The following is a 24005-nucleotide window of genomic DNA, read 5'->3' as shown; positions in this document are numbered from 1 at the left end:
ATTACACTCTCAGCAAATTTGCAGAAGACACTAAGCTATGGGGACAGGTAGATATGTTAGAGGGTAGAGATAGGGTCAAGAGTGAGCTATATAAAGTGGAGGATTGAGCCAACAGTAATCTTACGAGGTTAAACAAGGAGAAGTGCAGAGTCCTGAACTTGGGATGAAAGAATCCCAAGCACTGTTACAGGCTGGGAACCGACTGGCTAAGTATCAGTGCACAGAAAACAGACCTACAGATAACAGTGAATGCGAGGCTGGATATGAGTCAACAGTGTGCCCTTGTAGCCAAGAAGGCTAAAAGTATATTGGGGTGCATTAGGAGGAACATTTCCAGCAGATCTAGACAAGTTATTATTTCCCTCTATTCAGCACTGGTGAGGCCACACCTCCTCAGTATAGAAAGGATGTGGATGCACTGGGGCAGGTCCAGTGGAGGGCAACAAAAATTATTAGGGGACTGCAACACATGACCTATGAGAAGAGGCTGAGGGACCTACGCATATTTAGTTTGCAGAAGAGAAGAGTGAGAAGTGATTTGACAGCAGCCTTCAACTTCCTGAAGTAGTGACACATGGCATAACAAAGAGCCATCAAATTACAGAGGGGGAGGTGTAAACTGGATATTAAGAAAACTATTTCACCAGAAGAGTGGTGAAGCACTGAAATGTGTTACCTAGAGAGGTGGCAGAATTTCCATCCTGAGAAGTTTTTGACAAAGTCTGGCTGGAATGATTTAGTTACGGTTGATCCCACTTTAGGCATGGGGCTGGACTTGATCACCTCCTCAGGTCCCTTCCAGACCTTGGATTCCACGATCCATATCTGCAAAAATGAGCCATGGATATGCATATCCATATCTGCGGATGCAGATACCCACAGATTTGCAGGGCTCTGTCTGTTTGAAGTACACAGAATGTTTCTGCCTCACTGAATGAAGCCAGTTGACTCAATGTAATATGAAAAGATCATCACATGTACTTTTGTAGTGTTAATGAGAACCAGTTGAGCAGTTGGTCAGTCTTATTACAGACCACAATTCTGCAATCTACACCACAATTAAGTAGTTGTTCAGCTTTCTATGATGTTTATCTTCCTGAGGAGTTGGATAATTTCCTATATTTTGCAGGACCTTCTTACTGGTCACAGGTTCCTGTTATTGGGTTCTGTATCTGATGGGAAACTGTTTAACCTTGCAAGGCTGAAAGCTAAGTCTAAGGTGCGAGAAGTCCTCATCAGAGACATGCTGTTCGCAGACGATGCTGCTGTAGTGTCTCACACAGAAGACCAGCTTCAAAAACTGCTGGATCGGTTCTCCAAAGTGTGCAAGGACTTTGGGCTTACCATCAGCCTAAAGAAGACGAACGTACTCAGTCAGGATGTTGCTGAATCCCCATCAATCAGCATTGACAACTATACGTTAGAGGTTGTCCACGAGTTCGTTTACCTAGGGTCCACCATCACTGACACCCTGTCGTTGGACACTGAGCTAAATAGGAGGATTGAAAAAGCAGCCACAACTCTGTCCAGACTCAGCAAGAGAGTGTGGAATAACAACAAGCTGTACACTCACACCAAAATGCAAGTCTACAGAGCCTGCATCCTCAGCACCCTCCTTTATGGCAGCGAGACTTGGACCCTGTATGCCCGCCAGGAAAAGAGGCTGAACATCTTCCACTTGCGCTGCCTCAGGCGCATCCTTGGAATATCATGGAAGGACAGAGTGACCAACACTGCCATCTCGAGCAAGCTGGAATCCCAACCATGCACACCCTCCTCAGGCAGCATCGACTCCGCTGGCTTGGCCACGTCCACAGGATGAACGATGGAAGGATTCCAAAAGACATCCTGTATGGTGAGCTAGCCTCTGGCAAAAGACCTCCCGGACGCCCCCAGTTGCGTTACAAAGATGTCTGCAAGAGAGACCTCAGAGAGGTAGACATTGAGCTGGACAACTGGGAAGATCTAGCAGACGACCGCAGCAGATGGAGGCAGGGGTTACACAAGGGCCTTCAGAAGGGCGAGCTGAAGATCAGACAGCTAGCAGAGGAGAAGCGAGCGCACAGAAAGCACAATAAGGACTTGCCAGACACCCACTACATCTGCAAGAGATGCAGCAAGGACTGTCACTCTCGTGTGGGTCTTTATAGTCACAATAGGCGCTGTAAATGAAGTCCTCAATTGAAACTTTAAAGGGCGCGATCCATAGTCTATGCAGACTGAAGGATGCCACATACTGAGTCAAGTGATCTCCTTGGTGAGGCTGGGAACTTGCTAACAAGGTCTAGTTTGCTATCCTTTGATCCCTAATTCCTTTAGATCCTCTGACAAAAAGGCCGAGCTAATTCAGGGAGGACAGGAGTTTAAAAACAAGTTTATAGGGCTACATCTACACCACAAGACAAATTTGAATTTAAGGCAGTTAACTCAATTGTACCAAGTGGCTGTCTTCACTGTAAACACCATCAGATCAATTTAGGGAGCACTCATACCGATACCATAAAATCATCAGAATCAAGTGGGTGTAGCCTCAAGTTTGAATTTAACAGTTTGAATGAAGGCTAGTGTGGAAGCATCATTTCTTTTAATCAAATTCATTAGCCTCCAGATGCTGACTGGCAGTGATGCACCTGGCTCTCGGCTACCCACCACCTGCGGGAGCTGGGAAACTGACCAGCACAGCAGACCTGGTAAGTTTCCTGGCTCCTGCAAGTGGCAGGGAGCTGGAAAACTGTTGGTGCTGCTGCATCTGGTTCCCAGCTCTCTGCCACTCGGGGGAGCCAGGAAACTGACCAGTGCACCATCTGGGTCCCAGCTGCGCCTGGCTCCTGGCTCCCACAAGCCACATACAGCAGTGCTGGCCAGTTTCCCGGGTCCCCCAAGATGCAAGGACCCAGGAACCAGACAGCAGAGGGAGCACTGCCAGCAGTGGTGATGCAGCAGGGCTGGGCGGAGGGAGCAGAATGTCAGGCTGAGGGAACTGTGTGATAGGTTCGCACAATGTACTGCTGAAACCATCAATGTTTGGCCACTTTAGTGTGGCAGCATTAACTTAACTTTGTGCAGACTTTGTGCAATTGAGGATACCCAAAATCAAATTTATAAAACCCAGTGTTATAAAATCAAATTTAATAAACTTGAATTTCTCTGGTAGTGTAGACACAGCCCACATAATAGTAGGAGCTAGCCAATAAGGAAGTTTTGCAAGGAAGTTCAGAAAGGGGCGGATGGGATCCAGATATAATTAATAAAAATACTCTACACTTAGTATAGTATATAACCCCCACATGCCAAAATAAAATAAATAAAATAATCCTGCTAGAGCAAAAGTAATGCAGGCCAAAGTCCAGCAGTACATTGTGGGGCTATACAATTTTTGCATTGAATGCAGCATGTAAGAATGCAAGTCTTGTGAGCCCAGTGGCATACACGTACATTCAGTGGAGGCCTTCAGAGATAAAACTTCAGATTCTTGAAGCCAGACAGGCTGAACAGGAGGTACCAAGGGAGACAGAGAGGTACCTAGAGAAGATTTTCAAGTTCACTGAACAGCCCTGTTTGCAGAGCTTCTGGTTGGCGTTCTTTCAAAAGAGAGCCAGGTTGTCTGGCCACTCTCTGTCAATAAAAGCAGCTCAAAAGAGCAAGCCACTCTATGTGTAGACACAATCTGTCAACAGAGGTTTTGTCAGAAGTCATGTTCTGACAGTAATGTCTGTTGACAGATTGCTGCAGTGTAGATGCAGCTTGTGGGATCTCAAACTAGTCTGACAAAAATAATCAGAAGAGAAAATTTTGCAGTAACAAAATAACTATTTCAAGCAAGTGGGTCTAAAATGCAAAGACAAAGCAAATGAAATATATGATCATTTGATCTTTCAAACAAATACAGTAAAAGTTCATTTTTGGCAAATATGTCAAGCTGAATTGTGTATTAAGGACACTGCTGACTGAAGATTTTAATGGCATTTTTTTTTCTCACTAAACAAAGGAAAAATAACAGTGCTTTCCAAACAGACTGTAGAGTCAGTTGTAAACATGACAGAATAGTCAACTTGCACATTATCCAGGGCAGGCTTGAAGCTTTAAAGGATTCCATGTGCAACATGAAGATCCTTCCCTGCTCACTCCCAGTATGTGACTGAGCCGCTAAACCACTGCTTGCTCGTGACATTTACTTCTCCACCTGCCAATCAACTGTAAAGACAGCAAGTGTAAAAGAAGCAAACTGGTGTTAAACTAGACCACAGATAAGCAGGTAAGGAAGAATGAAGCTGAGGAGAGGAAGGCAGGTGGGCACCACGTATCAGTCTGAGCAGTCAACCAGAAACTTTATTACTGGAATTGTCAGGTGGCAGTGGAGTGCAATGTTCTGTATCAGGGGTTCTCAATGTTGATGTACCCCTGGAAAATCTCTGCATACCCTGAAGGGGTACATCAACTCACCTAAATATTTGCCAAGTTTTACAACTGGCTACATAAAAGCATGAGCAAAATCTAACCTGCAAACTAAATTTCCTATAGACAATGACCTGTTTATACTTCTCTATATTGTCTACATTGAAATATAAGTTCAATACTTATATTCCAATTGACTTATTCTATAATTATATGGTAAAAATGAGAAAGTAAGCAATTTTCCCAGTAATAGTATGCTGTGACACTTTTGTATTTCTGTGTTTGATTTTGTAAGCAAGTGCTTTAACTGAGGTGAAACTTGGGTTATGCAAGACAAATCAGACTCCTAAAAGGGGCAACTGTAATCTGGAAAGGTTGAGTGCCACTGACCTATACAATCACTCTGCTATCAACGTCCTATGGCTACCAAAAAGTAATCTGCAGAAGACAAATAGAAGGATTTGAATTAGAGAATGACAGAAAGTAAGGGACTGATCTGTGGGGACAAGTAACTGAATAAATAAACTAACTAATGTAAATGACTAGATTCCAAAGCACATTAAGACACGAAGAGAAGGTGTTGTCAGTCTCCCATTTGCAGTTTTGTGCTCTATACCTAAGGAAGCAGCTATATGCTCTTTTTTTCTTCAGTGAAAATGGTAAATTATGGTAAGATAATCATTCTACTTTTCTTCCCCCTTCTCATGGAATTGTTGGCTTTAAACCTCTTGTTACTTTTCCCACCTTCCCCTCTTATGAAAGGGAGTTTTAACTTTCAGCATACCAAAAATTAAAGGAATTAGGGCTACGGCATATAGGGGTTTTTTTTACACTAATTGAACATGGTTTTGCCATTGACAAATGTAGTTTTACGTATATCCAGAGACAAATTTAAAAATATCTTGACAGTGTGAACTCTTACGCTATATACTCTTGCTCATCCTCTGCTTGAAAGTGGTATGTTCTGTTATCTGAAATACGAACAACAAAAATCTTTTTAATGCTCAACACATGTGAAATTTATTTTAAGATGCCAAAACAGTTACCAAAAATATAGTCTACAAATAAGGACATATGTTAACATAACTCAGTAAACCTCTGACATCTCCATTTTCAATTACTAAATTTTTAACAAAGAAACAGAATTTTATTTTAAAAGAAACAGAATAGTTGACAGTATGAGGCATTTTTATCATGTCAAGGTTTGGTGACAGATAAGGTTAACAGAATACAAAAGAGTAACAGAGATAGCCATGTTAATCTGTAGTCCATCAAAACAAAAAAGCAGTCATGTAGCACTTCAAAGATTAACAAAATAATTTACTAGGTGACGAGCTTTTGTGGGACAGACCCACTTCTTCAGATCTATAGCCACTGAGTCTGTTCTGGTAAGGCTACAGATCAGAAGAAGTGGGTCTGTCCCATGAAAGCTCACCACCTAATAAATTATTTTGTTAGTGTTTAAAGTGATACATGACTGCTTTTTTGTTTTGATAGAATATGGAATAGTTGGGGCACTATAGTTTTTCAATTGCATTGAGTTCACAAACTTGTTTTTTTACAGACAGCATATTTTATTCAATATTATGACACATCTTATTCCATTTGTTGAAAACAAGAGCCCATGTTTTACAGAATGCATAGAAAAATGCAATAAGGACCATATTCTGCTTTGTAAAATCTTTTAGCTCAAAAAAAAAAGTCTTGCATAAAACAAAATTAGGGCAAAATAAGTGAATTTTCTTTGAAAAAAATTGAATCAATACAAAGGAAAATATTATTACTTTAGCACAATCAGAACAAATGTTATGACTAAGGCTACAATTTAGTCATGAACATTCATAGTAAAGTCAATGACAAGTCACAGGCATTCATTTTTGTTTATTGCCCAGGACCCGTTCATGACTTATACTACAATGCCCCTAACTAAAACTTGATGTGGCTGCTCCTGTGGAGGGGTGAGGGATGCCTTAAGAGGCTACTGCTGTGAGGTACATGAGGGACCACTGCTTTGTGGGGGGACACCCTGGAAACTGCTGCTATAGGGAAGAGGGCAGGGCCAGGGATACCAGGAGCAGAGGACCCCCAGAGCAGCAGCTGCTCCAGCCACCAGGCAGACCACTGCTTAGAGAGTCCCTGGAGCTAGCCACACTGGTCATTCCCCAAGGCAAGCTGCCAGGGCCGGCTCCAGCAGTGGCCTGTGTGGCTGTCTGCAGTGGTCCACAAGTGGCTGGCTTCGTATCTCCTCCAGCAAAGGCTGGTCATGGAGCCAGCTGCTTGGGCAGCACTGCAATCAGCCAAACTGGCTGCTGCTGCAGAACTCATGGAAGTCACAGGGGCTGTGTCTGCACGTGCCCCAAACTTCGAAATGGCCATGCAAATGGCCATTTCGAAGTTTACTAATGAAGCGCTGAAATGCATATTCAGCGCTTCATTAGCATGCGGGCGGCAGCGGCGCTTCGAAATTGACGAGCCTTGCCGCCGCGCGGCGCGTCCAGACGGGTCTCCTTTTCGAAAGGGCCCCGCCTACTTCGAAGTCCCCTTATTCCCATGAGCTCATGGGAATAAGGGGACTTCGAAGTAGGCGGCATCCTTTCGAAAAGGAGCCCCGTCTGGACGCGCCACGCGGCGGCAAGGCGCGTCAATTTCGAAGCGCGGCTGCCGCCCGCATGCTAATGAAGCGCTGAATATGCATTTCAGCGCTTCATTAGTAAACTTCGAAATGGCCATTTGCATGGCCATTTCGAAGTTTGGGGCACGTGCAGACACAGCCAGGAAGTCATAGAATCTGTGATTTCTGAAACCTCTTGTGACAAACACAGAACTCTATTTATGACCCAATGCAGAAAAGACAGGTCCAGATATTACTGAATGACTAATGGCTATCTTTCATGAAAGAGATGAAACTGGAGTTCCACATACAATATAACGGCTGTGTCTACACTAACACCCTCCTTCAAAGGAAGGATGGTAAGTAGGGTGTTGGGAGTTTACTAATGAAAATATTGAGGAGTAAAGGGACTTCAAATTTGCCCCAGCACTTTGAAGTACCGGCGAGTGAGCCACGGCTAGACACGTGCCGGTACTTCAAAGTTTAAAACTTCGAAGTTGCCGCGGGGGTGAATTTGCTTAATGTACGTCCTGCGTATGCAGCGCAGCACTTCATTAGTAAACTCCCAACGCCCTAATTACCATCCTTCCTTCGAAGGAAGGTGGTAGTGTAGACAAGCCCAACAAGTATTTTGAACAAGTACTGACAGACTGTGAAAACTGCAGAATCATTTAACTGAATTCAAGTAAGCATGTTCACACCTACTAGCTACTCCTCAGTTAATTTTGAAAATGGTCTCTCTTATGAATTCCAATAGATAAACATAAAATGGAAAGTTTTCTGACATCAGTTAAGATACATATAGTCATGGTCATTGAGTCAAAATTAGAGCTAGAGACAAATATCCACCAATTTTGTTAAAATTTGGAGTAGCAGCTTAATTTTTTGTTAAAATAGAACCCTGTAATTATTTTGCTATACAATAACATTCTGTAAATCCCAGCTAGTGGATTAGTTGATAATGAATGCTGTAAATATATATTCACATAAAATGACACATACGTGATATCAGATCAAAAGACTTCTTATCTTCTGCATTTGGCTTCACCTGGCAGGTTAGTAAATTCAGTTTGGCGGGTTGCCTGTTGGACTAAAGAAAAAAATTACACCTGTAGCAGTCTTGTTTTAGGGTCCTTTTCTTACCAAAAAGGTATTTTCCTACTACTTTCATATATGGCTATAGTCACATGTGTCAGCAAAGATGGAATAGTACAAGAATAAGTAAAGCTTTTTTTTAACAAATTATGTTTGGACATTTCAGAAGTGTGTGAAGAAATACAGTATTTTAATGAATCCAGATATTTAATTTTCCTATTGTATATATTTAACAAGAATAAATATCCAATTATTATCTTTAAGCAATTTTGTTACATAATGAACACATACATAAATTTTATTTAATTATTTCATACAAGTACCTGAAAAGATCTAAAAAGTAATAAAACCATCTTGATAAATATATACACACAATACATATATACACAGGTACCACAACCATTTTTCTTAGTGAGAGACCGGTGTTATTTCTTCATTTAACTGACAGAAAAGAGGTGAAACAAAGTTAACTATACAAACTGGCTCTGATTTTACCAAACTGTATTTGGTGGTTCAGCTGAATGTAGCACCGGTGTAAATTCAGAAGGAATTACTACTGACCCTTCCTTTAGTAAATATGTTTACACAATGTATTCTGTTAACTCTTTTCCTATATTTTCCACTGACCTGACTATGGCTTTGTTTCAGGATGGTAAGCAAGCATATGCCTGGCTTTACCGTATCCACTGACCTAAACTGACTACTCAGATAATCAAAGTGTGTTTAAGTATCTTCCTGAATGGGCTCAGAGAAGCACACAGGAAACACAATGCTGCTTTTCATTGATCTGTATTAAAATTCTTCTGCACCCAAATCCTCAAGATCTAGCACCTCTGTCAGCTTTCAAAATACTCCTCAGAGTAAATGCAGTAAGTTTACATAAACCATTTTGGAGTGAGCTACCACCCAAAAGGTTGTGGCTGTCCCATGTGATCCTAAATATTGTTGATAAAACGATGACCAGAAGAGATGCCACAGAGCTTATTGCCATTAAAAAGTGATATTAAATGTGAACGCTTAAGTAATGTGTAAAGAATAAGGCTTCAACTCACATATGAAAACAAGTTGGGGACCTTCAAGAAACATATTACATGTGTCTCACAGTTAACTTCCCTTTCATTATCCACAGTGATTGCAAACAAAAAACCAAAACCAAAAAAAAAAAAAAAAAAAACAACAAAAAGAAAAAAGAAAAGAAAAAACAGAAAAAAAAAAAACCAGGTGAGATTTAAGGAAAAGGATTTCTCCACTCCTCACCCCTGAATGACAACAGAATTTTGCTAATCCAAACATTGTGCAGCAACCATGTCTCAGAAAAACGTAGCAGTAGCTAAGTAAAGTTTATTTATAATTTGCTATTTTATAAGACATACCAATTTATATCTGCACAATTGGGTGATATTGGTTTTCTTAATGACATCATCTTGCTTAGCTCAATATATTGTTTAATGGAAGGCTCAGATTTTGGCAGACACCGCAAAATAAGCTTATCAACATGGGGAAGACAAAATATATGGCTGATGAGCCACAAGACAAAAATAAATGGTGGGAACTGATGAACAACATCCTATTATGCACCAGAGGACATGGGAATATAAAGAAAAAAAGATATGTATTAATACACATTGGCTACGGTTACAATGACCCAAACTGTCAGCAGCAGTATGTAAATGGCCACTCATTTGCATATTCACTCGCCAGCAGAAGCTGTTGCCAGCAGAAAAAAAGCAACGTAAATGTGGTTCTGCTGTTAAAACCCCCACTTTGCCAGCAGCCTCATATGCCTGGATAAAAATCAGGCATAAAATGCTGCCTACAGAGGTGGGTGGGGGACGCGGTTGCTGGCAGAACCATGTTTACATGGCTTTTTTCCTCTGCCGGCAGACGTAAACATGCAGATGAGTGGCCATATGCCTTTTCAAGACCACCCATTTGCATAATGCTGCTGGCAGTTCAGGTCAGTGTAACCGTAGCCTATGTGCTAATACACAGAATTAAAAATGGGCCATAATTGTGCAAATAATCAGATCTCCCTCTTCTACATCCCATATATCATAAGTAATTCTCCAACGTTTACCATATGTAGCCAGACAAAATCTCCCCACTACAGACCAGCTTTTGCCTCCCTTCTAAGGTGCCTCAGAGCACACAGGGCACTGAACAGCAGTTAAACAGCACAGTCTTTGATGTCTCTCACTGAGGCCCAGATGTGCTGGCTCATCGTGACCCTGAGAAACAGAAAACACAGATAGAAGGCTAGCAGGCTAACTGTCAGTAAGAGGGGCCTCAGGAAATTACCACAGCTGGCACTGATGGATTTGATGCACCCACACAGCCATCCCAGAAGGGAAATCTCCACCCTTGTAAAAGAATGTCCTGTACTCCCAAATTGCTTATCTCCTGTCTTACAAGTGCAAATTAAGTAAGAATTGCCCTTGTAAAAAGACTGGCATCACAAGAGACAGATCAGTACGATCTGGCACCACAGATAAGAAAGAGAATACGTGACCTAAGGGGCATAAAGATGGGCCCAGCAGCACTCTGACTCTGAGTGCATTCCCACCAACTACCTGCTGGTCAGGTCAGGTGATTGCCTCCCGAGGTCCGCAAATGGGGACGCCCAACCTTGTATTTGTCTTTCCGCGGAATTGAGTGACGGATCTGGCTTGCCTACACTGGTATCGAGAGACGCAAGGAGGGTAAGATACACCCACATTAAGGTCTCCTTTTTGGTGTACACAGATAAAGAATTAGGGCTCTGTAACTAGATGTTGTTGTATTAAGATATCATTGTGTTAGATGGTAACATATCTTTGTATTGGATTGTAACGTAACCTGTTAACACCTGTACTCTGCTAGCATATAAGAAGTAGACAATAGCCTTTTGTAACCGCACGCTTATAACTGTAGCTTAAATAAACTTGTAACTAGTTAAGATCTAAGCTTGACTGCTGTAACTCTCTGTCACTGCAACACAGCCAGCACAATAAAGAGAACTTTAACTGTTTGGTTACCACAGCCTGGCCATTTGCGAGAGCGCTAGGAGCTCCCTGCTCCAGCAGTAAAAAACTGGGTTGTTTAGGACCCAGGGGAATCCGTCAGCCTGGTCCGGGCTGCCCCGCTGCACGGAGCTCTGCGCTCTAGCAGTTAAAGACTCGGATGGTAACAAGGGCATAGCTGGTATCTCACCGCACACTACCCGGCCACTGGCTAACACCATACTAAATTTGTTGTGCTATGCTAAACTAACTTTTGACTCCACAAGATCTAGACACAAGCATCTGCCTGGCATCAGAATAATAAAATTAAGTAATTTTTTGTTAATTTATTTTGTGCAGGCCTCTTACTAACAATCATAGATGAGTCACAACTAATAATTTGATTCTGATTTGAACAGACATCTTCTCAGTACAGTAGACTCCCCCCCACCCCCCGGCTTATGTGGAGGTTGCATTCTTGTGCAACCCTGTGTAAGACAAATTTCACGTAACTCAGGGGAGCCAGGAAACTGACCAGAGCAGGCGCATTGGTCAGTTCCCTATCTCCTGTGAGTAACAGGCAGCCAAGAGCCTGGCTCTGGGCTGCCTGCTGCTCACAGGAGAGGGGAAACTGACCGGCACTCTTGCGTTGGTCAGTTTCCATCTCCTGTCAATGGCAGCAGCCAAGAGTCAGGCTGCTGCTCCTGACAGGAGTGGTTTCCCCGTTCCTGTTAGTGGCAGCCATTCCTGTCAGTGGTGGCAGCCGAGAGTCAGGCTGCCGCCCTAACAAGAGTGGCTTCACAGCTCCTGTCGGGGCAGCAACATGACTCTCGCCACCCCTGACAGAAGTGGGGAGGCTGCTGCCGCTGACAGCAACAGGGAAATGTTTTAAGAATAAGGCTTCTTCCAGAAGTGGGGTTTCTTTCCGAAGTAACCCCGCCTACATGGCAGCTTTTACTTCCGGAAAAGGCTCTTCCAGAAGTGAGATCTCATGGGAATATGCAAATGAGGTTCAAGATATTTAAATCTGTGACTTATTTGAATGTTCCCCTTAGCTTATTAGCATGTCCCTTCCAAAAGGGTGATGCAGTGTCGACGCAATGAGGATGTTTCCTCTCTCTATTCACGCTTCATATGAATAACCTGAGCCTGCCCAGTATTTTCTAAAATGTATCACTCATTGCCAGAAGGCACAACTTTAATAATAAACACCACAACATAAAAAGTTCCCAGATCCCATCTTCAAGCTGCATTGCATAAAGAACCATTTTTGCAATGATAATGATTTTTTTTTAAAGTGTCACTAACTTCTAAGGTTTCTTCACCAACTACTTGAATCAGAGACAATTTCTTTTCATAACAGAAGTCTTTGCCATCCAGTTTACTGTTACTTTTTATTCAGTTAGTTTCCACAACAAATCTACTCTGACACGGAAAAAAAGAACCTCTCTATCTACTACAATGTATGTCTTGAAGTATTTTCAGGACTCAAAGAGCTTTTTATGATAGTCACAAAATCCTTTCTCCCCCATACAATGCACATTTGCAGCAGTTAGACAGCTATCTTTGTCCACAAGCAACACCTCCTGGTGGCAGTCACTAAAACAAACTAATGAGATGAGATTGTATTGTCTTAGAATGAAGGTGCTTTACTAATAATGTTGCACAATATCATCAGAATTTACCTTCTTCGTCCCCAAACAGGACAGCTCTGTAGCTAGTGTAGTCTCAGTCAAAGTATTACTCAATCGACCCCTTGTGGACTCAGGGTAAGCATATCAAAGCACGTGGTAAGCAACTGAAATCTTAACTGAACACCAGTTGTAGACCCTGTCCAAGAAAAGTAAACAGCACAATCTGTCATTATTTCACCTGTCCTATTTGCTTAATAGAAAAGGTGAAATCTGAAAGACAGATGGGTAATTTTCAAAAGTATGCAAAAACAAAAGAAAAAAATATAGCATTCCACTTTTCCCAGAGAGAAGTAAATAGCAATTACAAGAAAAATGATATTGCTATTAAAGCTATTAAAGCACCAAGCAAGAAGCCTCGTAAGGATGTAATAAAGGTCATGGGTTCCAAGGAAGGGAAGACTGAGTTTTTCAGAAGCTCACATGGTCTATGCTGTTCTCAGCATCACTCAAAAATCTTTTGGAGAATGCTTGGTCTGATCAGTCTTTGAATTAAAAACTTCACACGCTTCAAATAGCAGATCTTCTATCGTAACCTGCACCCCATTAAGAATTTGAGATGACTGAGGCAAGAGGATTTTCACATGCAAGAGAGGTGGCCACAGATCTGGAAACTGTGCTCACAGTGTAGAGAATTGCTTGACAAGATGACAGTCTGAGGAAGTGGGTCTTACCCACAAAAGCTCATTACCTAATACATTTGTTAGTCTTCAAGGTGCTGCATGACTGTTTGTCATCTAACGGAAAGAGTGAGCCACAAACTGCTCCTCCAAAACCAAAGATTCTATTTTTTCTGTTTTTATGGGGTATTTTGTCAAATTTGGAACTGGAGTATCAATTCCAGTAATCATATTTCAATAACAAAGCCTAAATTATTGGTGAGCCTCATTTGTAGACTTGATGACTGTGGCATTGCCAATAGTACAATCTGGGCTGTTGAACAGCTGAGTCCCCTCAAGTCTCTAGCCTGGGGATGCACTCTACAGAGCTTTGCTGTAAAAAGATATTCACTACCGCTCACATAGCCTTTAGCATGCAAATACCCTCCCAGCTAAATGCATGCGCATTCTGACCAGTCACTTGAGAATTACACACAGTGTGACAATTACAAATTCTTAGTTGCAGACCTGTCTTCCCAGAAATGTGTCTTGTACTGTCCAACAGACGAAGTCTAACAATTCATGAAAGGAAAATGATACAGCCTGGTTTATCCCAAGTGGAGTTTTCCCCACACTCTATTCCAAACACATTGGTTAAGAGAAAATAAAATAAAATAAGTTCATTTATCTACAGAAAGATAAATTTTAAGTGATTACAAGTATGGATGCATAAAAGTCTGGATTAGTTACAAACAAAAAAAGAGAGCAATATGCCAGCTAATACCTAATTTAACCAGCTAAGTGAATTTAACAGCAAAGATTTCCTCACTATATACTGCAATAAATTTCACAGATGGCTTTTCCACTCAGTCTGGGATTGTCCCCCCTTAGTTTTCTTTGAGAGTTGATGTCATGGACAGAGAAACTGGAGAGTGAAATGGAGGCCACAATCTCTCTCTCTCTCTCTCTCACAACCCTCTCCTCTTTGAGGATTACCCACAACTGGGACACAGGTGATAAGTGGACATGAGGGTTGGACTTTTTCTGCAGCAAGATATAAACTCCTTGTTTACCTATTGCCATTGCTGAAGAACGGCTGCTTAAGCTGGTGATAACTAATACCTGGGCAGGGCCAGTGTCTTTGTCTCCAAAAAACCTCACAGATAATTTTGTTAAACATATTTTACAGGGGGAATAATGTTCAGCAGATTATAAGTTTCAAACAATGCCTCACCAGGCAGACTTTGCACAAGGTTTATCATATACTTGTAAAAGTAGAGACCATAATAGTACGGCAAGCACAATGATGAATACTTTTCCATTAAAATAAGAAGAGCTTTTTTGGATTCCTGGTGTTGCAGAATAGATTTTTCCTGGACAATCATGTCTAGTCCTTTTACGGACCACTGCAACAACCAGCTATCCAGATACAGGGTGCAGAAAATTATTCAAAGCTGCCTGAAGGCAGTTCGTAATGGTCGTCTGCCTATACTGATCTTTGCACTAGTAAAACAAGTATTGCACAGAGTAACTTGGCTGATTCTTGTAGTCACTCAATTACGAGCGTTGTAAAACTACAAGTTAGAGACTGTCTGAACCAGAGGTAAACGATAGTCGCTTTCTCTTGACCCCAAAAGGTTTCGTTTGTTTGTAGAGAATGATTCCTTTGAGAGGTCCATCTCATATGAGCTAGCAAAGAAGGATTTCTTGTGATTTTCAGGCTTGGTCACTTTAGCATTTGAAGAGGGGCTCATTTTGACTTCTCCCAGCAGAAATTAATTTCAGCGAATCACTCTTGTTCTGTGTGTTCTCTTCGAGGACAATTTGCAAATGGCAAATCTCTCTGTATGTACTCCTTACCAAGAGACTTAACACATGTATTGTGAGTCCATCTTTAAAGGACATTATAGCTTCAGATGAAAGATAATCTCTAAGGCTGGTGAACTGTATTTCATAATAGGGTCAGTCTTCCGGGGTTTGATTTCATATGCCTAATGGGGCTGCATGAAATTGGACCACTGACCCCTATACTTCTCATTCTCTCTCAGAGGGGATGGCCAGATAAGTCAATCAGAGATATGTCAATTTCAGCTACACCACTGCTGTAGCTGGAACTGAATATCTATGATCGTCTTTAAGGTCTAGTGTAGATATGCCCTCAGTATCTACTAACCACTTATGTAAAAAATAAGGAAAAAACTTCAGAGTAAGAGCAAACTCAGATACTGTCAAGTTCTGTCTCATAGCACAGACAGAACGCATTAAGTTATGGCTGCGGTCATCCCATCCTTTACAATCGCAGGTGGGAGGCTCGAGGACATGCAAGGGACAGGTGGAGCCTCACACATTGCTGGCCATAATAACCTTAAACTGAGTACATGATGCATGTGCACCAACCATGGAACATATACGTCAAAGCATCTGAAGAACAATGAAAAGAGAAGGAATCCTCGCAGAAATAGGAACAGAAGCACAGTACAGGACATCTAAACCTCAGTTTAAAAACTGGACTTATTGCAATTTTGAACTATCTAGTAACCTGAAATGCAAATATATCAATGTTATAACAACCTGAAGTATTTTGTCATATATCTGTCTACCCATTTACATTACACAAACTGCATGGCTTAGATCCTGCAGAAGTATAAATTTTAGGGAAGTAAACTCAGATTAAATAAATTTATGGAAGCCAGCCCTTTAGTATAACAGTAATTTTACAGTCATGAACAAGACTCAATCCACCCCCTCAAAAGTGAGACCCATACCTATTAGACTAAGACAGGGCATTAGGGAACAGATGCACTCAGTTACCTGAATGTTATGCACAGATGTCAGCATTGCCTACACCCTTTGCATTTCCTACAGACAGATACTGTTTGGCCATGCCTTTTGGAGCCATGGGAGAAATAGTTATTTCTGTACTTCTGGCTGGAAAAAAAAGAGTTACAGACTGAACTTCTCTAGTCCAGCACTCGTGGTAACTGACTGGTGCTGAACAAGAGAATTTGCCAAAACATGAGAAGTTGTCTAGCAGCAGTATCAATATTTCTACTGCTTAATGAGCTTTTAGAAGACATTTGGGGGTAAATGAAACCTAAAAAAAGGCACAGAACACTGAGAGCCAGAACTGATGGCTGTACACAAACTTTATGGGACGATGGGAAACTTGGCAACACCCATGATAAGTGGTCTTCTGGCTAACTAAAGTCATGCCGGATTTTGGATGTTGGTGGATGAGAGAGTGCCAGATTAGAGACGGTCAACTTATATCGTAATAATTGTTAATGAATGTGAGACAGAAGAGGGTGGGTATTAAAATAAAACCCTGGTGGTAGAAATGGTTGACATGATGACACCTACGGAGAAGAGTATTTATTGCTTAATGGATATTCAGTAATAGCAGTAATTTTTATTTCTGTAGCATGTGTTAGCCAAGGATTTCAGGATACCTTGCAAACACGCACACTTAGTCTCACATCCCTCAATAATTCTCACTGGCTGTGTCTACACTAGCCCCAAACTTTGAAATGGCCACACAAATGGCCATTTTGAAGTTTACTAATGAAGCGCTGAAATGCATATTCAGCGCTTCATTAACATATGGGCAGCCACAGCACTTCGAAATTGACGTGCCTCGCTGCTGCGCGGCTCGTCCCGACGGGGCTCCTTTTCAAAAGGACCCACCTACTTCGAAGTCCCCTTATTCCTATCTGCTCATGGGAATAAGGGGACTTCGAAGTAGGCGAGGTCCTTTTGAAAAGGAGCCCCGTCGGGATGAGCCGCATCAATTTTGAAGTGCCGCGGCCGCCCGCATGCTAATGAAGAGCTGAATATGCATTTCAGCGCTTCATTAGTAAACTTCGAAATGGCCATTTGCGTGGCCATTTCGAAGTTTGGGGCTAGTGTAGACACGGCCACTGTGAAAATTCAGAAACAGAGGCACAGCAATATCAAAATACACTCCTAAGATCACGTGGGAGGTCCATGTCACTGCTTGCAGTGCAGCCAAGTATTCTGAGTCAGACCTGTGCCTTACCCACCTTACAGCAATACAGCACATTTATATCATGTGCAAGTGTTAAAATGCAAAATGCTAATTCTGCTACATACAATACAAGGACTTCAGCCTCCAGGAGATGCCAGTCAGACCCTTCACGAGAGTGCAATTTATAGAATATTTTATAAAGACGTGATCTACAGTTTTAATCTTGTGTGTATTCTGGGTTTAGCCCAATAGACAACTAGACGAGTGTAAAACTATTAGTAAACTTCTGCAAGATCTTCTTCATATAAAATACTAAAAATCTGAATCACATGACACTCTGTAAGAGAAGTACAAAATCAAAAATGACACATTCTCTGCTAAAACTACAAGAAGTCTTGTAGCACCTTACAGACTAACAGATATTTTGGAGCATAAGCTTTCGTGGGCAAAGACCCTGGGTCTTTGCCCACGAAAGCTTATGCTCCAAAATATCTGTTAGTCTATAAAGTGCCACAAGACTTCTTGTAATTCTCTACTAAGAGAAGTACATGAGGACTTTACCTGTAATTCTAAAAGCTAGCATGCTTGGCTTCTAAATTTGTGATCTCATTTTATTCTCAATTATCTTCCAAGGAAACAAGCTATTTCCTGGCAGTTATCCAAACATTGCTTCCCTGCAACTACCCTAAAAGCCTTTGTTTAAAGATTTATTTGGCAGCTCATCTTTCCCTATCCAGCTCACTCACCTTACATAGCAAGTGACCAGCATAATAAGAATGTGGCTCTGTGTAATAAGCAGCAAGAAACAACTAAATAATATGAGAACTGACATCTTGCCCTCAACATTGACCAAAAGGTTTCTGGCACTGATGGATGCAGTCTGAATTCCAAAGTGTCTCACTGACTACAGATGTCTTGAATGGCAGCTCTGTGCTATTAGAATGGCTTATTTACATTTTTAAGGATTTGCAGTCGATGAAAAAAAGACTATAACTTATAACTTGCATCCATGTCAGATCAGGGCCTCACTGTACTAGGCGCTGTGCATTGAGAAGACTATTCCTGTTACAAAGAACTTTCAATCTCATCAACAGCTTGCAATCTAATTTATTTCACCACTAGAACTAGACTTAGAGGTGAACACTATGCAACTGTATCTCAAAGCTCTGACAAAGCATTTGTCTGGACCAGGAAAATGAATTGTGATCAGAAATCAGATTTAACATTGTACTGGAACTAAATTTGTTCTTAGGTCAACTGTAAGCCTATATAGTCAACAAACCGTTTATTAAAATTTACAAACTAAGCCTTGTTTCAGTCTGAATTTGTCTAGCTTCAACTTCTAGCCCTAGATTTGTGTAATACCCTTCTCTGCTACACTGAGTAACCCATCATTAAATATTTGTTTGCTATGTTGATCACATCATCATTTTAGGTGAGCACCAACGCTGGTACCTATCACACCTAAACCTGCTTAATTTAAGAGATGACTGCCTGAAATGGAATGGAAAAAGTTCAAGCTTATAGATCAAATTATAGACTCATTTGTACAGTAAACCCCCAATTTTACAGGCCCTGATTTAGCAGACCTCAGGAACAACAGACATCCGCCAGGCCCCCCTGCCCCTACAGTTGTTCCTGAAGTCGGCTAAAATCAGTGCCCTTAAAATCCTAAATTCCACTCCCGCTGCCCCACCCACCGCTCCCCCCAAAAAAAAAAAAGGGTTAGGGGACTTACCAGAGCCACCACTGCTGTGGCTGGAGGGGATGTCGCTTCCAGCCACCATAATCCACCACGACCGCCAACAGAGCTCCTTCCACCAGAGGTGGGGTGTTTACACAGGCGGACAGCACTCGTATACACATTCCACCCCGGGTGGGAGGAGCATGTGACAGCTATGGTGGCGGCTCCCTCCAGCCGCATGGCAGTGGCTCCTCCAGGCCATGGTGAAGGGGCAGCTCCAGCCTTGTGGTGCGGTCCCTCCAGCCACACAGCAGGGTGGCCCCAGCTGCACATCCAGCAGCTCCAGTGGCAGCAGCTCTGGTGAGTCATGGGCTTTTTTTTGGGGAAGGCGGGGGGCTGAGGGAGCTCGATGGTGTGGGCTGGCAGTAAATCCTCGTATTTAACAGACTTTTGGGTTTAACAAACACCCCTGCCCCACATTAGTCCATTAAATCGAAGGTTAACTGTACATACAACAGTGTATCTGGCATCAGATTCGAGACAAATTTTGACTCTTTTATGGAGTTTGATTAATGCTGCACAGAAATCTGAGCAGCTTCCCCATCTTACTACTTGCAGGCAAAATGCAAGGAAAATATTTTTATGTACCAACCTATCAGAGAAAGAAAAACAGTTCAGCCAAGACCATAATTGGTCTGACTGACACTTAACTACTATAACCACAGTTAAGATGAACATGTAATTCAAGAAAGCAATTGAGGATGTGATTCCAGCTGTTAAAATTGGGGATGAATGTACCATTAAAATATGTTAATTAGTATTAGCGCTTGAGTACAAATGCATTAAAAGCCAAACCATTTGCCAAAGAAAACATTTTCTTACTTAACATATTATAACTAGGGTGACCAAATGTTGCATTTTTAAAGAGACAGTCTGTATTTAAGTCTCCCTACAGGTGTCCTTACTTTTTCTGAAATATTGGCAAATTATTACTTATTTTCTACCTCGCTCCATCAGTACTGGTGGGTCCTGCTGTTGGCCAGATCCCTGCTTGCCACCCTCCTGCCCACCAGTAATGGAGGTAGTAGGGTTTCCAGTGGCTGACGACAGGATGCCTGTACAAGACTGGTGGCAAAGCAAAAATAAAGTGCATGGGGACAGCTGCTTCCTCTACTGGTCTAACTGGTACTTTGCCCAAATAAATTAGTTTGAAAGTATTTTTATTATTTAGTTAGCTCTAATAACAAGTTTATTTAGTGTAAGCTAAGGCAAAATCTTAAAGGTCCCTGAAGCTCAAAGCAGCTCAGCTTTTGTTCTGGAAGTCACTGTGGAGTAAAAAACAAACATAACAAAAAACTTCATTCACGATCTTTTATTATACACAATATGGAGTGTTAACTATAAGTTATTATTCAACCCATCTTTTATGTTTACATTTATTAACTGCCCCTTCTACTTACATAATTTAATATAGACCTGTTATGTGGATATTTAAAATGCTGATTAATCAGTCAATTAATAAGTCAATGGATTCACATGGATAGAGTTCATTGAATTCATTATGGCAAAAATGGAGTATAAAAAAGCCAACTTACTGTTGCATGGGATATGGTAAGAATTCCATTTTTGACAGTGCACTTTCTTCTTTGCCACACTTTCCTTAGCCTAAATAATAACAAGACAACGTATCAAGTACCAACCACAATTAGTGCTCTTTTTAGTTTGTCCGTACAACAAACCTGGAGACTAAGGCTGTGTCTACACTAAGGAGAACTGTCGGCAAAAGATATGTAAACTGCACACCGCAATTTGCATATCTTTTGCTGACAGTTCTGGCAGGAGAGGTTTTTCCAACATTTAGTCCTGTAAAGATGGGCCAAACGTTGGAAAAAAAACATCTCTTATGAGACATCCCTTCTTCCTCATGGAACAAGGTGTACGGGGATGTCGACAGAACACTCCTGACTGACAGATCTCTTCCAAGGTATCTGCAGTCAGGAGGCACGCTCTGTTGAGAAAACTTCTATTGACAGAAATTTTGTTGACAGAAACCTGCAGTCTAGACATGGCCGAACAGATAAACATTTTTTTTATACTGCTTACATTTTACAAAAAGTAAGTACGCCAAAACACTCTAATTTGCATTTTCAAAAGATACTTCAGCCTTTAGCAGCTCAATCCCTATTATTTTCAATGAAACTTAGGTACCTAAGTGTTTAAGTCACTTTTGAAAATTTTAGCCCTACTCTTTATGCTTTAATAGTGTATTAATTGCATTAATTTCATAGATGCATGATTTTAAATTAAAAAAAAAAACTTCTAATTTTTGCTTTTCTGACCAGGACAGCAGATCGTCGTATAAAACAATAAAAAATGACATCAACCAAAGCTGTTTGGCTGAACTGAAATTTTTATCATCCATAGCTCTACTTTTTACATCAAACAAAAGACCCTAAAATTTATAGCTAACAATTCATGCTCTTATTTTACTGATGATTGAAATACCAAAATTAAATTCTCTTGAAAAAGTGTGTATAGTAAAAGGCTTATCACTTTGTCTGATAATTCACACAGTTTTCATGTTTCTAAGTCTATAAAGTACTTTAAACTGATGAAAACAAAACTACAGTATGATTATAATAAATGTTTTTAAGATTTCTCAGAGTTAAGTTCCCATTTTAAGAAATTATGCACATATGAATTCTATTCTGACTCTTGCTCATACTTTACAAGAGATGAGAAGCAGGAAAAACCTTCATTCTAGTAACAATTACCTTAAGACTATGCGGTTTTGATGCTGTTCCTTTAATATTTACCAGAGATAGAAAACAATTATTTTAATTTGTTCCCAGAAGGTTCAAAGCAGAAAACTACACCCCTACCCCACCAACGCAGTTCTGTACAAAAGTTGTGTTAATTCACTATCTTCGCTCTATGTTCCCTAAAGAAGAAATGGTGTTCAATTTCTACTTTTTAGTACTGAGGTTTTGTTTTTATTCATACCATAAAATACTACATAGGAGAGGAAAACCAAGTGGTCCTGATATTTCATCAATACCTTTAAAAAGAGAATTATTGGTTGACAGATCATACATTTAATGGCTGTGCATTTTTGTCACCACAGAAACAAAATAAGAGAAGCTAACAAAAGAATCACTTTGACAAAAACACAGATAATAAAATGAAGGTACATTTTTTTTCATAAAGATAAAATCTTGAAACCTTAGTCCTATAAGGTTTACTTTTCTGATGCCCTGACACTAAAAATGATTCAAATTATTGCAAGTCTGACTATTTTTCAGGTTTCAAATGCTAAAAGTTAGGATTTTTTTTCCCCTCTCACAAGAATTTGGTTATAACATTACTCATGTCTATAGAAAAGTGCAGGTATCTTACAGCTGCTTTAATATCCTATATGAAATAAGCTGGAGAAATCAGAATTTTAAAGAATTCTAAAACTACTAAGGCTGTTTAAAAAAAATTTTATTTGTAGACATTAACAATACTTAGAATATAAGACATGCATGAAATTGATATGCAGATTCTGCATGAAATTCCAATTTATAGTTTGTTAAACTTTTTAGTAACAAGAATAAAAAACAAGAACATCATTAAGGTCTTGGCATAGGGGAAAGGAATAATTTTTCTTTTTGCCTAGGGGATCCTCTGACTTCTACTGGGAGGTTCTTTTGTGCTGTAATCTGGCTCTAGAGACTACAACTCCCATGATGCCTATGGAACTAAAAAGGAAGGAAACTGTGGCCTCCTTGTTTTGGGGAGTTAGGGCTGCTGGTGTTGACACTGCAGCCAGTGATCAAACAGACCACTTCAGGGCGGGTGTAAAGCTTTTTCCCATTCCAGGAACTGCTTCGGGAAGATATATCCTGCTTATGAGTCACCTTGCAGGGAAGGGACTGTAATTATCTGTGCCCGGTAAAGTGTTGCTGAGGCCAACTCCAGTATCAGAAGCTTCAGCTTGTTGCCTTTCCTGGACTGACACACAGATCCTCCACCAAACAGTCTGCAGTCCATTGGAATACCTGCAAGCACACCAATGAAGGCATCTCCAGCTCTGCTGTCTGAGTTGTGTATGCTCTGGGGTGGGATAACTGATGGCAGTGAACATGCCAGTTTCATTTATTTCTGTGTACATTGTTAACTGATTTTATTCAAGGTTAGCCTATAACTCTGTTTCCCTAAATCATTAAAAAAAAGGTGTGTGTTAATTCTAATTTGATTCATTATAAATATACTATTTATAATTGCTGTTTGCGAGTAAAACCCAGATTATAACTAGAATAAGTGTGCCTGGAGGTTTCTAAGGCACACCATTAAGTGTGTACAGGGGCCAGTTGGGGGGAGAGGGGGGTTACTGCCATTGTACATATCTTTAGAAATAAGGGCCTGCAGCAAAGGGATGGAAAGGGATTCCCAATTATCCAACATCACCACTGGGACATTCAGGATCTCCTTTAATATCAGGCCCATCAGGGCACAGGCACACAAGTGAGTGTTCCCTGCTCTTGCGTGACCCACAGAGGAAACAATGGGGGTTACATATGCATTTCTTGATTTGAGTGCTATATTGTTCATCTTTAATTCTATATTCAAATTCCTTGAAGTATCGTTTTGGTAAATAAAATACAAGCATTACAAATTAAAGCTCTGAACATAGTAAAGACTTTCTCATCTGAATACGCCTTTCATTAGTTGGCCAGCTGAAACCCATGGAACACCGTGAGTAAGCACAGACTTGCAGGTTTGGCCAATAAACTACTATAATTCTATAATTCTATTTTCTACAAATACACAATTTATATTTCTATAGTTAATTCTATGACCTTGAAAATCAACAATTTCAAATAAAACATTTATAGAGCAGAATGTTCAATTTTTTACCACGGCAATTTTATTTATAAAGGGGAACATTTTTTGAACTGCCTCACTGATTTAAGCGTTTAAGTCCC

At 40.8% G+C, this 24005-nt stretch overlaps 1 protein-coding gene across 3 annotated transcripts in view; it reads right to left on the bottom strand.

Annotated features, from left to right (window-relative positions):
* ASAP1 (ArfGAP with SH3 domain, ankyrin repeat and PH domain 1) overlaps positions 1 to 24005 on the bottom strand; it is a 274729-nt gene that overhangs the window by 67134 nt on the left and 183590 nt on the right. For all 3 annotated transcript variants that reach the window (XM_074986652.1, XM_074986653.1, XM_074986655.1), the window contains 3 exons: positions 20634 to 20703; positions 8009 to 8096; positions 5318 to 5366 (listed from right to left, as the gene is read on the bottom strand). In XM_074986652.1, the coding sequence (XP_074842753.1) occupies positions 5318 to 5366; positions 8009 to 8096; positions 20634 to 20703 (207 nt within the window). The remainder of the gene's footprint in view (positions 1 to 5317; positions 5367 to 8008; positions 8097 to 20633; positions 20704 to 24005) is intronic.

This window comes from Carettochelys insculpta, chromosome 2, assembly GCF_033958435.1.
Source record: "Carettochelys insculpta isolate YL-2023 chromosome 2, ASM3395843v1, whole genome shotgun sequence".
Taxonomy (NCBI): domain Eukaryota; kingdom Metazoa; phylum Chordata; order Testudines; family Carettochelyidae; genus Carettochelys; species Carettochelys insculpta.
This window is presented reverse-complemented; position numbering and strand designations above follow the sequence as displayed.